General features: G+C 47.2%; 2 protein-coding genes across 11 annotated transcripts in view; one reads left to right on the top strand and one right to left on the bottom strand.

Annotated features, from left to right (window-relative positions):
• Positions 1 to 365: 365 nt before the first annotated feature.
• Positions 366 to 911, bottom strand: LOC125954764 (histone H4). Its single transcript, XM_049685323.1, has one exon. The coding sequence runs from the start codon at positions 840 to 842 to the stop codon at positions 531 to 533; it is 312 nt and encodes a 103-aa protein (XP_049541280.1). The 5' UTR covers positions 843 to 911; the 3' UTR covers positions 366 to 530.
• Positions 912 to 1410: 499 nt separating this feature from the next.
• Positions 1411 to 15000, top strand: part of LOC125954757 (spectrin beta chain) — a 28466-nt gene continuing 14876 nt past the window's right edge. For 7 of the 10 annotated variants that reach the window (XR_007469059.1, XR_007469058.1, XR_007469056.1 and 4 more), the window contains exon 1: positions 1468 to 1722. The gene's annotated coding sequence lies outside the window, so the exon portion shown is untranslated. The other 3 variants (XR_007469054.1, XR_007469053.1, XR_007469055.1) reach the window with 3 other exon arrangements.

The following is a 15000-nucleotide window of genomic DNA, read 5'->3' as shown; positions in this document are numbered from 1 at the left end:
ACGTTTTTATACACATACAATTTTTTATGAAAAAAGAAAAAAAAACCCCGGAGAAATTTTGTGACTTTTTAAGCCCTCTGATTTTTAATTCGTATGAATATTCCAGCCTATGCAACACAGATGCTATGCGCCATCTCGAAAAACAAGACGCCTACTGATTTCCTAAGCAGGAAGCGGAGAAAATGTACAAGTGCCATACATATGCATGTAGATCATTTCCAGCACAGGGACGCCTTCCCGGATCCTATCATGTCCGCCATCTTAGCATATTGTCTTCTGCCATATGGCATCAACGAATAGTGGCGCAATTAATGTCCATTCTCCAATAACTTGCCAGTGATTCGATAATCCCCGGCGAATGTTTTTAGGTACGCGGTCATCTATGATGTGCATTCAAAGCTATAGACAATTATATTTCATGAGAACTATGAAGCGAATCTTTTCGAAGAAACATTCGTTGGCCCTGAAAAGGGCCGTTTTTATCTATCGTGAGAGCAAACAGAGGTCCATTTATCCAATCCTTGTCCAGCTTAACCGCCGAAGCCGTAGAGAGTGCGGCCCTGGCGCTTCAGGGCGTACACCACATCCATGGCCGTGACGGTCTTACGCTTGGCGTGTTCCGTGTAGGTAACGGCATCGCGGATCACGTTCTCGAGGAACACCTTCAACACTCCACGGGTTTCCTCGTAGATCAGGCCGGAAATACGTTTCACTCCGCCACGGCGAGCCAGACGACGGATGGCCGGCTTGGTGATGCCCTGGATGTTATCGCGCAACACTTTACGATGACGCTTGGCTCCCCCCTTTCCCAATCCTTTGCCTCCCTTTCCCCGTCCGGTCATTTTCCTTCAACGATGCTAGACTTCCACAAAAGATGCACAGAAATTCGCAAACGATGCACACGCTTGGAAGGTAAGTTCAAGAATGAAAAAAAGGGTTGTAGCCCATGTTTCGCTACCTGTACACTACACTATGGGACAATACTTCTGTCTTGCAGGTCAAAATGCGTACAAATACAAAAGGTCAAAATACAAATTTGGGTGCTTATTTCGGATGAGGCGATTCTGAACGCCTAGACGCTTTCGATTTTTTTTCTAGTTTGTCGATTATTTCCGTGAGCAAACCGCACCTGCTGTCTCCACCAGAAAAGCGATTGCCTGGTTAATTTTCTCAGGCGATAATGAACTTCAAAATGAACCAAACCTCACCGGAATAAGCACCTAAGCGTGGAATATAGCTTCCAACATTTCCAGTAGTAAATTGTCTATTGTTGCTGTAACTTTACCAATCACTTTAGGAGTTAGTGTGGACTCACCCTAAGCACAGTACTATGGAAGAAATACGTCCTTTATGGCCATTGCGGAATTGCTGACAAGAGCCCAATCCCGCTCCTCTCTCGCTCACTCAGTTGTTGTTGTCACGCGCTTGAAGAACGAACCATCCCGGAGATATCGAAAAGGTGCAGAAAAACGCAGAAGAAATCCGCAAATATTTTACACAACCGGCCCTGGGTCACGAGGGAAAATTGGAAGTATTGCGTAAAATTGGTTGCCGCGAGACAGTGAAGTGAAAAAACAAAAAAAAAACAAAAGCTTTCCGCATATTCTGCGTGCGGCCGGGTGTTGGTGTTTTCCGATTTTCGGGTGCAAAAGGAGGAGAGGCTGGGAAAAAAGAAGCGATAGCGAGGTAGATGATAGAGGCCATCTCGGGGGAAAAAATAAGGTAATTCAAGTTCAAAATTCGACCCATTTAAGGTTATGTGTTGCGTGTTTGTGTATGTGTGTGTGTGTGGTGAAAAGTGTGCGAGCTGCAAAGGCGGCGGCGGCGATTCCCAAAAAGCTATTACTGCTCCGTTTTCCGACGCATTTTTCTTTTCATCTCCTCTTCCACGAAGCCGGCGGCCGCTTTCCCCCCGTCCCTCGTTAGGTTGGGATTTATGAAAAAGAAAACCGAACCGAAGAAATAATACATGGCCATATCCGGAGCACGGAAGACGCTGAAAAGAAGAACCCGCGGGAAGGAGGAAGAACGCGGGTGTGGGGGCGATGGCGAGGGCGATTTCCCTACCGATCGAGGGCTCCCTTGCTTGCAATTAACCGACCGATTTCGCAGGAATCTCGATCATCATCATCATCGAGGAGGAGGAAGATTTTCTTCTTTCTACTCTTTCCTCCCCTACCAATATCCAAGATATCGGTTTTTCTTCTCGCGCGTTACCCTTTGCCCTCGCGAGAGAGCATAGCAGCCATTTTCACTTCAAGCGAGTGAGCCGTGTGTGTGTGTGTGTGCGCGTTCGCATTGAATCGCTTTTCCGTAGGGGTGGAAAATGCGGCATGTGTGAAAAGAAGGTAAAATCCGTGCGCTCACGACGGGGGTTATCGGGGGTGGATGAGCCCATACATTGTGACCGGTTTCGTTTCGGAAAAATCAGAACAAGTTGGCGCTGGGGTGTTTGGTGAGTGTTGCCTGCCAGGAATGGGTGGATGCGCGTGCGTCCGTGCGTGCGTGCGTGCGAGCCCCAGAGAACTGCATACAGCAGAGAGTGTCCCCATGTGTGTGTGTGAATGCGTTGCTGTTCGGTTAGAAGCTGGTGAAACACGCCGCAAACGACAGAGAGTAGGCATTGAAAACCGGGAAAATCGTGAATACTAGATCTGACCGATGATTGTGACGATTAGTTCTTCCCCCACCCCCTGTCCACGAAACCGTGCGCAACGTGATGCCAACGAGGCTTGCCGTACGCGCCTGGTGGTGACGGTTCCGAGCGGCAACGCCCATAATTCGATGAAGTAGTCGGTGGAGTCGTGTGTGCCTGTGCCTGTGTGTGTGGTCTAGGTCGGTGTGGTGCATGGGAAAACGTTGACCGCCGCCGCGTTGCAGTGGAGACGCTCCACCGCCATCTTCTCACCCGGTTCTCCCGGATCAATTATCACGTTCGATGATGATGTGGAGTTTGGTTTGTAGGGCCCGGGAAAAGGGGACGGAAAGAAAGGAAGAGTATCGAGAAAGGAGGACACACATGAACACTGCTGCTGTTGCTGCTGCTGCTGCTCGTTGGCGCTAACGGATAGGGAAAAAGCGGCCAACACCACACCCCACACATCATCATCATCGCCCCCCTTACCCATCATCTTGCACCAAACGACGGGGAGAGAGCGTTCAGCGTGAGAGAAACATCGTCATCTACTCCCTCTCTATCTCTCCCTTTCCAGAGCCCAAGCCAACGCTGCGCTGCGGGAAATGAGAGAACGACTATGGCCGATGAGAAATGGCTATTTTTATTATTTCCTTTGATGACATCATCGCTCTCCGACTCTCTCTGTCTCTCTCTCTCGTGACCGAGATGATGGACCCGGGAGGATGAGGAGGCGTGATATATGCACGGCCTCTCCCCTCAATACACCAACAAAAACGATCAAACATTTCGTGATATTTCCATCAAGGAAAACAGACAGGATTCACCACGGGATGAACGGGCAGATATAAATGTCGCCATTTTCGTGCTCCACCGTGCCTCTCACGAAGTGAAGAAAGGCGAGTGAGAGCGCGAGCGCGACGACATACTCGCCGCTTTTCGGGATTTTTGGATGTGCGCCTGCCTCTGTGTGTGTGCGCGCGCCAGGCCCCAAAAACACCTTTGACCCCTACCCTGCTTCTTCGTTTGTGCACGCGCGCGCGCGCGCGTAGGTATGCGTGTGTGTGTATTTTATGAATTTGACCTCAAAGCCCCCCAAACATTGGCCATATCCCGTTGTTTTGTCGTCGTCGCGTCGTGTAGTGGATTTTAAAACTCAGTTTTGTTAATCTTGATTCTCTTTTCTAATCGAAACACGTACGGATCGGATTCGGTAATCGGGAATCGAAATCAAAAGTTTATTTGGGTTCAGTCATATTATTCGGGTATATTTTCATTCGTGACTTCTTATTCGCTTGTCTTCCCTGTTCTTCTGTTGTGGTCTTTGCACCTTACTTGCTTTCCTGTTGTTTTCTTTTTTCATATTAACAACGTTTCTGCAGTGCTGCAGAGAATCGTTTATGTTAAAAAAAAAATTACGGTTCCTACGATCGATCAATTCTGGATTTTCGTCCAACGGTTCTGGCCCCGAAGCGCGCGTGAGAGAGAGAGGGAGATGCACTGCACACACCGCTCTATCTTGGCTTCGCTGCATTATTTGTGCGTGTGCTGCTAGAGGGGGGCACGCACACAGCGGCGCAACAATGGCAAAGGGAAAATGAAAAACGGATGTCCGCGGATGAGGCGACGGCCGCCACACACGCCATCATCATCGGAAGGGGTCTTCCTGCCCGAGGGTGGTTGAAATTCGTGATTCTCTCTCGCTCTCTCGAGAGAACGAGCCCACACCGAGAGCGTGAGTCCGCGGCACCGCAATTTTGTCTGCCGAGGCGGCAGCGGCGGCCAACGACAATTCCGATTCAAGTCTTTCGTGCGTGCACTTGTTGGAGGTGGTTGCTCCGTTGCTCCGAGTACCAAAGTGTCAAACATGTTCATTTCGAATTTCCATCCCAAAAGGTGAGCGAACGAATTTGTTTTGCTGTAGTAGGCTGCGTGTGTGTGTGTGGTCTACGCAAAAAGTGTGTCCATTCTGCAAAAAGTGAAAAAAGAAAATGAACCTCAAGAAGACAGTGGACGACAGTGTGGATGGTGTGAAAAAAAAAACGTTGTGAAAACGGCGGTGGCAGGTGTGGGGAGTGTGTTGAATAGTGGCGACCGAATGGCCAAGTTAGTGTAAAGTTTCAGCAAAAAATTGGAAGAAGAAACCCTGTGCCAGAGTGTCGCCGCGGGGTGTAACAGTAATTTTTAGTGTAACTTTTTAGTGGAAAGTGGAAAGAAAGCAGCAGCACACACACGGGAGGGAGAGAGAACACGAGCGCAGAACGGAGAAGAAACTCATGATGAACACACGTACACACACGCGCGGCCACAACGCAACGCAAACGCACCACACACACTCGCTCGCCACCGGCGTGACACACTAAGCAGAGGTGTGTGCGTGTGTATTGACGCCGGTACGGTTGCGCAATCGCGGCACGGCAGGCACACACCGCATTTACTTCTTGTTCTAGTTCGCTCGGTTTTCTCCGTGTTTTTGCTCCTCAGGTCGCTCGCTTTCTCTCTTCCTCTCTCGATGGTGGTGTAGTGGTGGTAGCAAACGGTACATCTCGGGAGTAACGCGACGACGACTTCCTGACCCAAGGAAGATCCGAAGGGAAAACAGATTTCCTCCTTCATCTTTCTGTTGTTGTTGTTGTTGCTAGCGTCTGTTCAAGTGTTGTGTCTCGAGTAGCAGCAGCAGCAGCAGCAGCCGCAGCCTGCTTCTCACGCACAATTTTGAAGACGCAAGACGGGTTTGACTTGACACGCGGAGAATACGATTTTGGCGACGGCTGTTACATTTGTTGTTGACAGCGAGACGCAAATCACGGGGTTGCAGCTGGGTGTAAAGTTTGTTGCGCTATAGTTCGATCGTTTTCTTCTTCTTTTTCCTCTCGCGAAATCTCAAACGCATTACGCACATTATCATCTGCAGGTGAGTTTGATAGAAACCCACGGTCGCCCCACATCTCTTGAAGTGGCGAAATCCTCGTCGATATCCTTGCGATAGTGGCATGATAAGAGCAGCTCGCAGCAGCAGCAACGGCACTAAAGTGCGAAAGAAGCTAGAGTTGTCGGCCCAGACTGAAGTAACATTGTAACTATCCTTGAGCTGTGGGCCCTCTTTACAGCACAGGGATTAACGACAACCTTCGTTCTTCCGTCCCTCCCCCCACCGCCACTAGAGATATGCTTTGTTAAATTAAACTACGTGCCGTTCGAGAGGGTAACGTAACGTATTACACGGGGGACCAGACCGGTGTCTGCCATTCATTTCATTAACGATCGATTTTCGCTTTGCGTCTTTTGCAGTGCTTCGGTTTTCGCATGATTTGGAAACCTCCTTCATGATGGACCCCCCCCCCCCCCCTCCTCGCGTGGTCCCATCCCCTGAGATGCTCCGTAATGCGGTTGAAAAATAAATCTATTTTTGGGGGGTTTCCGTGCACACGTTGGTTCGTGTTCTTCACCTTCTCCATTCCCATCGGTATCATGTTTCTTTGCTCTTGGCTTTTAGTCTGACTCTGTGTGTGTGTGTGTGTGGTAGGCCAGAGGATGTCCACGTGTGGTTCCACGAACAGAACGGGTGTCCAAAAAAACCCCTCTGCCACATAATGCTTGGAAGTTATGCTTTACGAAGCAAGAAGCATTCCGTCAGCCTCCAACCCCAACAACACAAACTGGCCAAAAGTTCTTGCCAAACCGTGTGCCTAATTCAGGAGTTTCTCATTTTATCGATTGGTCATGAACTTTGGCAATATGCTTTTTATTAGCATATATTAGCCATTTTCAAACCGATTGCTGAGATACTTTCGGAACGGGAGGCCCCTATAAATCACGCAAAGCAGCGTTGACATCTGACCTTCTTTGGTTTTGTCACTATCGCCTTCCATAATCTCATAATCGGTAACATAGCTGCTGTGCCAAGGAAATATGCTACTAGTGCACGCTCCAAGCCAAAAAGTACACATTTCTACTGGTTTGTCACACTTAACAGTTCCGTTTTCCATTGGCACAGTGTCAAACAGCAGCTACCTTTGCCGACTCGGAGGCTCCGCCACGGGTTCGGAAGCTTATCATCATCCTGGGTCACTTATTCTGTCCTCTCTTTGAGCTCTGCGCTTCTGCTGCTGCAGCATGATATGTGGAACATTTACGATTTACGTTTGGCATCACTTTTTTTTCTTCGTTTCTTTGAACGAATGCCAGAAAACGCAAATCAGCAGTAGCGTGTTGAGGCGTGTATGTAATCTCGCGCGCTTGTGTTATGTCATTTGCCGATTAAATATTTTATTTACCACCGTCCAGAGACCTCTCGGGTGTCTCGTAATGGTGTTAATTTAGCTCCTCTGCACCGCGCAGAAATACGTGGAGCGAGGATCGATAAGAAAGACAGTTGAAGTTGCATTATGTTTTAAATGAAGAAGAAAAAAAAACTCCGGTGCGTTACATGCCCATACCATTACCATTTCCATTTGGAACTCATCGCCACGAGTAGTTAAAATAGCGCAACGTGTCCAAAAACCAATCGCTTTGCGCTTACCGCGAGTCGTCTATGGTCGTGTGTGGTGCACGGAGGGGAAAGCGTGTTGAAAACAAAGAACAATGCTTCAATCAAATGTGTGGTGCTGGCTTTCGAAATGGAGGACGCGAGGAGATGGGATATTTTTTTTATTCAAACCCAACTCGTTCGTTCGTTGTTCTAACCGCTAAGCGGAAACAGAGGGACGATGAGGGGGTTGTGTAGAACGTGGTAGGAAATTAACGCTTTCCCGGTGCGGTGGCAGTAGGCGCTGGCTGGCTGGCTGGTTGGCTGGTTGGTTGGTCGCGTGATACGCCGCTCGTTTCATGCATGCCCCGCGCCCAACGGACCATGTGGCTTTTACATTCTTCCCTAGCACGCAGCCATAAATGTGTATTTGTTTTATGCTGCCTTCTTTTCAACGATAGAGAATATGAGGGAATACACAGCGTAATATATCGTTGCTGCTATAACTAATTGTGATTATGTTTCTTGCAGTTTTTTTTCTGTTTTATGCAAAATACGGATAAAGAGAATTTATTTCCTATTACACAAGTTATTTATGCTAAATTCTCCGATTGTGCAAATCATTAGGAATGTATTTTGTTCTAATTTATTAAAACCCTAACTCATCATTAACTTTGTTCTACAACACATGTCACATTTGTTTTTGTCTTTATTGCCTTACACACCTGCAAGTGGTGTCGTGCAATTTGCAACCTGCTGGTAGACGATAAAGCTGGCAGCGTACCGTTGTGTGACGGAAGTGAACCGGAACCAGAAGGTTTTTGCTGTTGGCTGGGGGAAACCTTACACCATTTGTCTTCTTATTCTTGTAACGGGGTGCAATACTGGTTTATTATGTGAGATACCCCAGATCCTCTTTTTAGTAGCCATCTTTTTTTTAAAGATAAAATTCCTCAACACTGTTTCTAAAATAACAGTTATCTGGCTGGTCCCTAAGACAAATACAGACATTGCGAAAAATATAAGCAAATAGAGGACAACAGGTGCGCAAACCAACTGTCGTCGCTAATGAATATTGACTAACTGCAAACCATCTCTTTGTTGTGGCAGGGTAAATACCACCATGCCATAAGACGAAAACGAAAAAAAAACAGCACACCAACTGCACAAAACCCCCCAAAGTTCAAAGTTATCCATAATAAAACAGATATGCCCACACCGATAGAGATACACTGGTGAGCATTAACTGGCTGGCCCCACATAAACTGATTGGAATTCTGGGGCGGTCAGAAATTTTTATTTTTATGATGGCTTCGGGTCAAGCGTTCAGTTCCGATCAGTCAGTCTGGCTGGCCGGCTAGAGAAGAGTCTTCAAGTGTGTAATGCTGGAGTGAGACTTCCACTTGACCTATGCTGGGCAAGTGTTGGTGCGCGAGGGTTGGCGCTGACGGGCCAAATATAAACCATAGACCTTCACAGCACGATATTGTGAATGTAGGACGGTATGATGGGGGCAGATGGACGATTGAGGTGGCGTGGACGTTGATGTTGTCGATGAGACGAAACGGTCACACCAGATCCCGTCTCCAATGCCCTTCGATCGTTTTCATTTTTACGGCCAACGGCTAGAGAAAGAGGGAGAGACAATAGTATCGAGAGTATTTGAGGCATAAAAATAAAACCCATTCTAGGTAGAGCAACAGTTTTCGGTGAAGAAATAGTCATTCTTTTTGGAAGGATGCATTAGAAGCTATCTATTTAACGTTTTTCCAACACTGAAACTCACATGTGGGGTTCAAACTATTGGCTTCTTGATGGCAAATGTTTTATGGGCATCGATTTGTCCGCGTTGTTGCGCAGTAGCATCTCTCCGTTGTATAAATCTAACCGGCCGTCCCATCAAAAGTTTGATCGGGACATTAAAACCCCTTTTTGGTCAGAGGAGGTAACACTACGTTTCATTAATCAATTTGATCACGATTCTGGTGTAGTCTATTTTTACGGCACATAAAGTATCCTCTGATTGATTTATGTACACAGAAATACAGATTCTTTATGGTTTCACCGTTTTCATTTCACCGTAGCTCAACTAGTGTTCGGGTCGCGGCAGAAGAATAGTGTTCCAATTCGCGCGTCATCCGCTGTCGCCATGCATATAGAGTTCATTGTGCTCGGGGAGTCGCACACAAATCCTGAGCCTCAAAGGATATCCTTGAAAAGAGAGGCGGTGGAAAAAAGAAGAGATAATAGAGGAAGGAGGCCTACGCGACAGGATGCAGACAAGAAGTCACCCTGTGATATCATACACTGGCGCCATTTCCGTCACATGCGCAGTACAGCACCGTGGCCTCCGTCTGTCTCCCTTGCCTCGGTGTCTAGCTGTTCCCCCGAACACAATTCTAAGCAACCTGGGAATGGAAACAGGAGAGCAGAAAAAGAAAGAGAGAGAGAGAGAGAGAATACAGAGAATGCATGAGGGAGAAATGAGAAAGAGAGAGAGAGAGAGAGAGAGAGAGAGAGAGAGAGAGAGAAGCATACATTGAAGGGACAGCACCGTAAACATGGATCATAGCAGGCGCGCTCCTCCACGGAGAATCCCAGCACACTAAACCGTGCGATGTTTGGGGGCAGATAAGCTGGCTCGATGTAACACATTATTGATTTCATGTTTCCGTCAGCAACGGTGGCTCCAGATTTTTCAGCCTAAAACAAATCCGTTCCAATGCTCCAATGTGTCGCTTTGGGAGGTTGGGACGATGTGGTTGGTTGGAGATTATGGGGTGTGGTGGACAAGCAATTGAGTTGTTTAACACTAGATGATGATGTCACCTTCAGGGGTGGGGGGAAGGGGGGCGACAACGCTGCAGCTTGAACTCTGTTGCATGCTGATGTCCTTCAAGCGAATAAATGTCACCACCAGCCACAGACTACTATACACGTTACTAACTTTATGCAATGTATTTCTTTTTATTCAAATAACAAACTAGATGACTAGAATATGTCTGTAAAGTCTCTCAAGTTGTTGTTACAAACAGCATTATGTTTCCGGCTGTTATTGACAAAATTTCCTATTCAATGCGATTTCTGTACGGTCAAATATGTTGGATAATATGGTTCGCTGGTCATTGCACTGTTTGGTTTTGCATAACGAAAGCCTAGAGATGTGTCGTGCAGGACACTGCATATGTGCATAACTTCCCTCTTGGACGTTCTGTGTTGTGCTTGGAACGGTTCTCATATTGGAAGTACTTTCCGTAAGAAACGGCCACGCATTATCTTATCTATTCCACCTACCTTCCAATGTCCACGATGCAGCAAACCATTTTAGTGGGTATTAGATAAGCGACAGAGCGAGGGAGAAGTTACGGTGATAAGATAGGCGCTAAGAAAAACTGTCTGGAATGAAACGGCGGAGTGCAGTTTTTGTAGTTAATATTTAGATGTACTTCCATACCATTTTGCTCATTGATATTTATTTAAGAAATATTTTGTCACGAACGTTCGCAAGTACGTGTATCTCACGATTTCTGTGCTCTTGTAGTGGTGAAAACGATGGCACGATCTCGGTGGCAATGTTTGAGAAGAGGCTATTGTCGATTGTTTACCGAGTGCTTCCGTCATGACTGTCAATGTTGTCAACATTTGTGTGGTAATTGGTTGAATCTCATCAGCCAGCCAACACACGTACACATACCGTTCTGCTAGAGCGGGTGTTTGGGTGTTTTTTGACCTCGCTAGCGCACTCTGCCGCAACCTAGCACACCAACCATAACCCACACACCAGCTGCAACATAACAAACGCGAGAAAAGTTGGCTGGTGTTACTAATTGTTGCCAGTGACCTATTATGCTTGTTGGGAGGTGCCCCTCCCCCGATACAGACACCGTTGGCTGTGTGTCATCGCGTGTGTAGGTGTATGCGAAAGACCACACCCTGCAAAAGACCGAAGGCAGTAGTAGTAACTAGAGAAGAGCTTATGTGAAGTAGGTTAAGGGAAGTATTTCTATTAAATTAGAAGGCAATTGAGGCCATTCTGTCCCGGTAGCATTAATTAGTTCTATGGCTGTTTCTTGTGTCCTCAAGGTCATGTAGAATGTAAACAAATTTAAAGAAAATCTGTTCTATCGTGTAGCAGCCTGATATGACTCGAAAAGATTACAAACAAGATGCTATAATTGTTGGCGTAAAAGTCTAGTTCAAATATTTGAATGGTTCATCTGCTTATCAATTTTGTTCAGATGCAGATTTCCATGAATGATGCCATGAAGGTTGTTTTGTTGTAAATAAACCCAATTCAGGCGACGAGCGCAGCAACAATAACATACCACTCCCAACTGAAACGATCGTCGCTATGACAGCCCGCAATATGACATCAGCGAGAAGACAGCGCAGCGTGGCCGCTGTTGAAACATGATGACCAGACACTTCCTGTGTGTAACGTCATCCTTCGCTCGCTCCGCCCGGCGATCATTGTATGATCGTCGATGCGCGCTTGCGCTGAGTGCTGTAGTTGACCGCTCTCGTCTAGAACCCCACCGTTGGTCCGCCGCTCCCTGTACCAATTTTGCGAATGAAGCGATTTACGGCAGGAATGCACGTATTAGGCCGGGAGTGGGTGATCGTTGATTGTTTCATTCACTAGGCACTGTGAACGCCGCAATACCAGCAGTAGCACCCCCGGTGATGGTGGTGGGATGCAGAATTCTTGGCCCAGCACATCAAGCTCTAGTCACCCTTACGCTGTGTGCATCTTCTTCTCGCGTCACCGAGTCGGTTTTCTTGTGCATTCGTTACGCTTAGCCGCCGGACGTGACCGATTCATTGCCGACACTTGGAAAACATACGCCTCGGCAATGTGAGCTCATCGGGGAGTTTTCGTAGGATTGAATTACTGACACTCGTCTCTCCAACACACCAATCGTCTGGTCTGGTTGCTGCGATCCGCCATGGTCGCTATGAGGTGTTGTTTATGTTCTTAAAAGATTTATCCCTTCTTGGCCTGCTGGGTCTGAGTAGCCGATCGCGTGCATCACGTTTGGTAGCCCTTTTCCCGATCGACGTTGCTTAAGCAAACAAATGACGGGACGGGAGGAAAGTGGAAACGTGCTCTCGTGGTGGTGGGGTGTGCATTGCACCAGTGCACTACTGCACTATTGGCTGGTAGGGTGCATCGTTCGTGTGCAGTACTGTGCTGTACAACGATGATGGTGGTGGTGGCGATGATGTTTCGAACGAATTTATATCCAAAAAACGTCGACACCACAGAGCACGGGGCCGAACGCGCGAGAGCGCCACAGAACTTCGGAACGTCGTTGAATTCAACGCTGATTTAGTCATGGACTAAAAATAACGTTCTCTTCGTTCTCGCCGCTGACGTGCAGCTTGTGCCCGTTGAGGCACCGCCATGGACTTGCTAAAGTGCCGCAACGAAGCTGGTTTTGTTGTTGTTGCTTTCGTGTGCTCCTACTGCATTGCCGGCATCTCTAGCTCGTTAGCTGTTTGACCTCTCCTTGGGCTGCTCGGATGAGCTTGTGTGCCGTCCTGCTGCGGTGTTAGCAGCAGCACCGATAGAACCTCACCATCACAACATCAAACCTCACTCTGGCTCTGGGTACGGCCATGAAATTTAAATGGCAAAAGGAAGAGAGGCAGCGAGTGTGAAGCGCAAGTGAGAAATTTTGTGCTTCAACAGGAAAACAGAGAGAGAGAGACAGAGAAAGAAAGAGAGAAGCGGACAAAAATTCAAGTGGATCAAATACGAGATGGAGGAATGAAATACGATTCAATCTTTCAATTTTCATATCAACGCCCCAATGTTCGTGTGCAAGGCGAAGAAAGATCTGCTATAATATTCTATGTGGATGGAACGAAACTTGTTTCTAAATTGTAGCGACTTTTTTTCGGTAAAGTTTGCTCGAATGCTCTTGGTACACCGATCCTAGTAACGTACGTCGCCCGAGTATGACATTTCGTTATGTCAAAGCTAAAAAAGGCCTACTCGGGGGCTGTTCTACCGGTCAGACGGCTTTTTCGTACGATCCATATGAGCTCATCGCATGAATTAGTCACTTTGACGCAAAATAGAAATTAAAAAGCAACAGTAAAAGATTCTTGGAAATGCGTTTCAAATTGTTTCCCAGCAAGACACACTCGTAATCTCAACGATCGTAAAACAGAATTACCAAGTAAAAGATTATATTTATGAGATTTGGCTCATGTCGCAGTTGCAGATAAACGTTTGGAAACGCAGCAATAGATTGTGAAGCTGGTTTGCCAAATACGGACAAAATGTGGTCGAGTCGAGCATGGACCAGATGAACCTATAAAGGAGTTACTGCTGTCTTACCTTTTGCTGCCCATGCCAATCCCCCTCCGTCGATGCCGATGCAAAATGCCCCAGCGTGACGTCAAGGGTATGGCTGAGTGATCTCAGAGATATCGGAACGGTGATAAAACGGTGTTGGTGTCTTTCATCGACTCTGTGTCAAAATCCTCCTAAATGCACGTATGGGATTTCACCTACCACTAATGTGACCGATGTACGAAAGAGGAGTCGGGGAATGGTCAGGTGGGTGTACCACGAGGTGCATTCGTCATCGCGAAAAAGCGATGAACGTTAAAAAGAATCTTTCGAAAGCTTCGAACTGGGTTATACCGCACACAGAATTGTGTTCCCTCAGTAGTAAAGTCAATCCAATTGGTCATCCAAGGCCATCGTAAACCCCTTTCTCTCCCTCTCGCTATATGTCAAAACAGTCGATGCAATTGGTGTATAAACAAATCGTGTGCTGAACCAACAGAATCTGCCACAGACATTCCCTGCTGTGTAACCTCTTCCTCCTTGGGTTATTCTAACAATAACAGCAAATACTACTTCATCATCATCCTTGTGTTTGTAGTAGAGCATCGGTGTTTCCTCTGTTTGTTTGTTTTTCGATCATATACTTTTCCATTATAGACTCCATTTCAATGTTCTGCCAAACCTGTTGTTTTAATGCTCATCTGTCCAACAACTCGTACGTTTGACAGATTTAATTCGTAAGATCATCTTTGGAAGCCATCCAGTAGGCGCGACGCGGCGTCGTATTGGTATTGGTGGAGCACTTCGAGCATATCAGATCGTCTAGAGATGACATCATGCCCCTGGGGTGTAGCTGATGTGGGGCTTGTGTTTATGTTGTTTAAGCTTTTTTTTTTGTTCCGCAGAGGTCCGCCCTCACTCTCTCTCTTTTGGACTCTCTCCCTTACACCTTTTCTAACGCATATTCCTGGATACGCTTGTGTGTTTGTTAATCATTTCCAAGCGGCCCCAGCCCGAGCACCGAAGGGTGGCAGAGATGGATGGGTGCGTGCTTCGTTATCACATTGTGATCGTGCTGCTGGTGGTGCTGGTGCTGTCGCTTCGGTGCCACGGGTCGCGACCGACCACTTGACAACTGTACATAATTGAACTCGCGCCGCGCCAAAGTTTGGCCGCGGGGCCGCTTCGTATGGTTGTCGCTGTGCACGATGCTACCCGTGAAGTGAGCGTTTGTTAAAGTTGAGTTGATTGTGCAACCGCGCGACATATACAGCATTATAGGGAAGGTGATTGGGGTGGGTTGTTGGGTCCCATTGATAGCGCAGCTCGCTGATGATGGCATCACCGACGACACCGCCTGTAACCGCCTCGTTCCACTGCTTGAACCGAATGGTTTTTAGGGTCTCTGAAAACGAAGCTTATTACGGAACGTTCAAGATTGCAACCGTGTGCAGTCGTCGTTGAAGTCTCATTCATTAACTGCGCTTAAATTTAATTGTCGAATGCTGCGGAAAGCAACTTTACGATGATACGGAAACTGATCTCCTCAGCGACATTGTTTGACCGAAGTATTTAACAACTTTAGATTTAATTTGA

This window comes from Anopheles darlingi, chromosome 3 (genome assembly GCF_943734745.1).
Source record: "Anopheles darlingi chromosome 3, idAnoDarlMG_H_01, whole genome shotgun sequence".
Classification (NCBI taxonomy): domain Eukaryota; kingdom Metazoa; phylum Arthropoda; class Insecta; order Diptera; family Culicidae; genus Anopheles; species Anopheles darlingi.
Note: the sequence above shows the minus strand (reverse complement) of the source record. Positions and strands in the feature narration are given on the sequence as shown.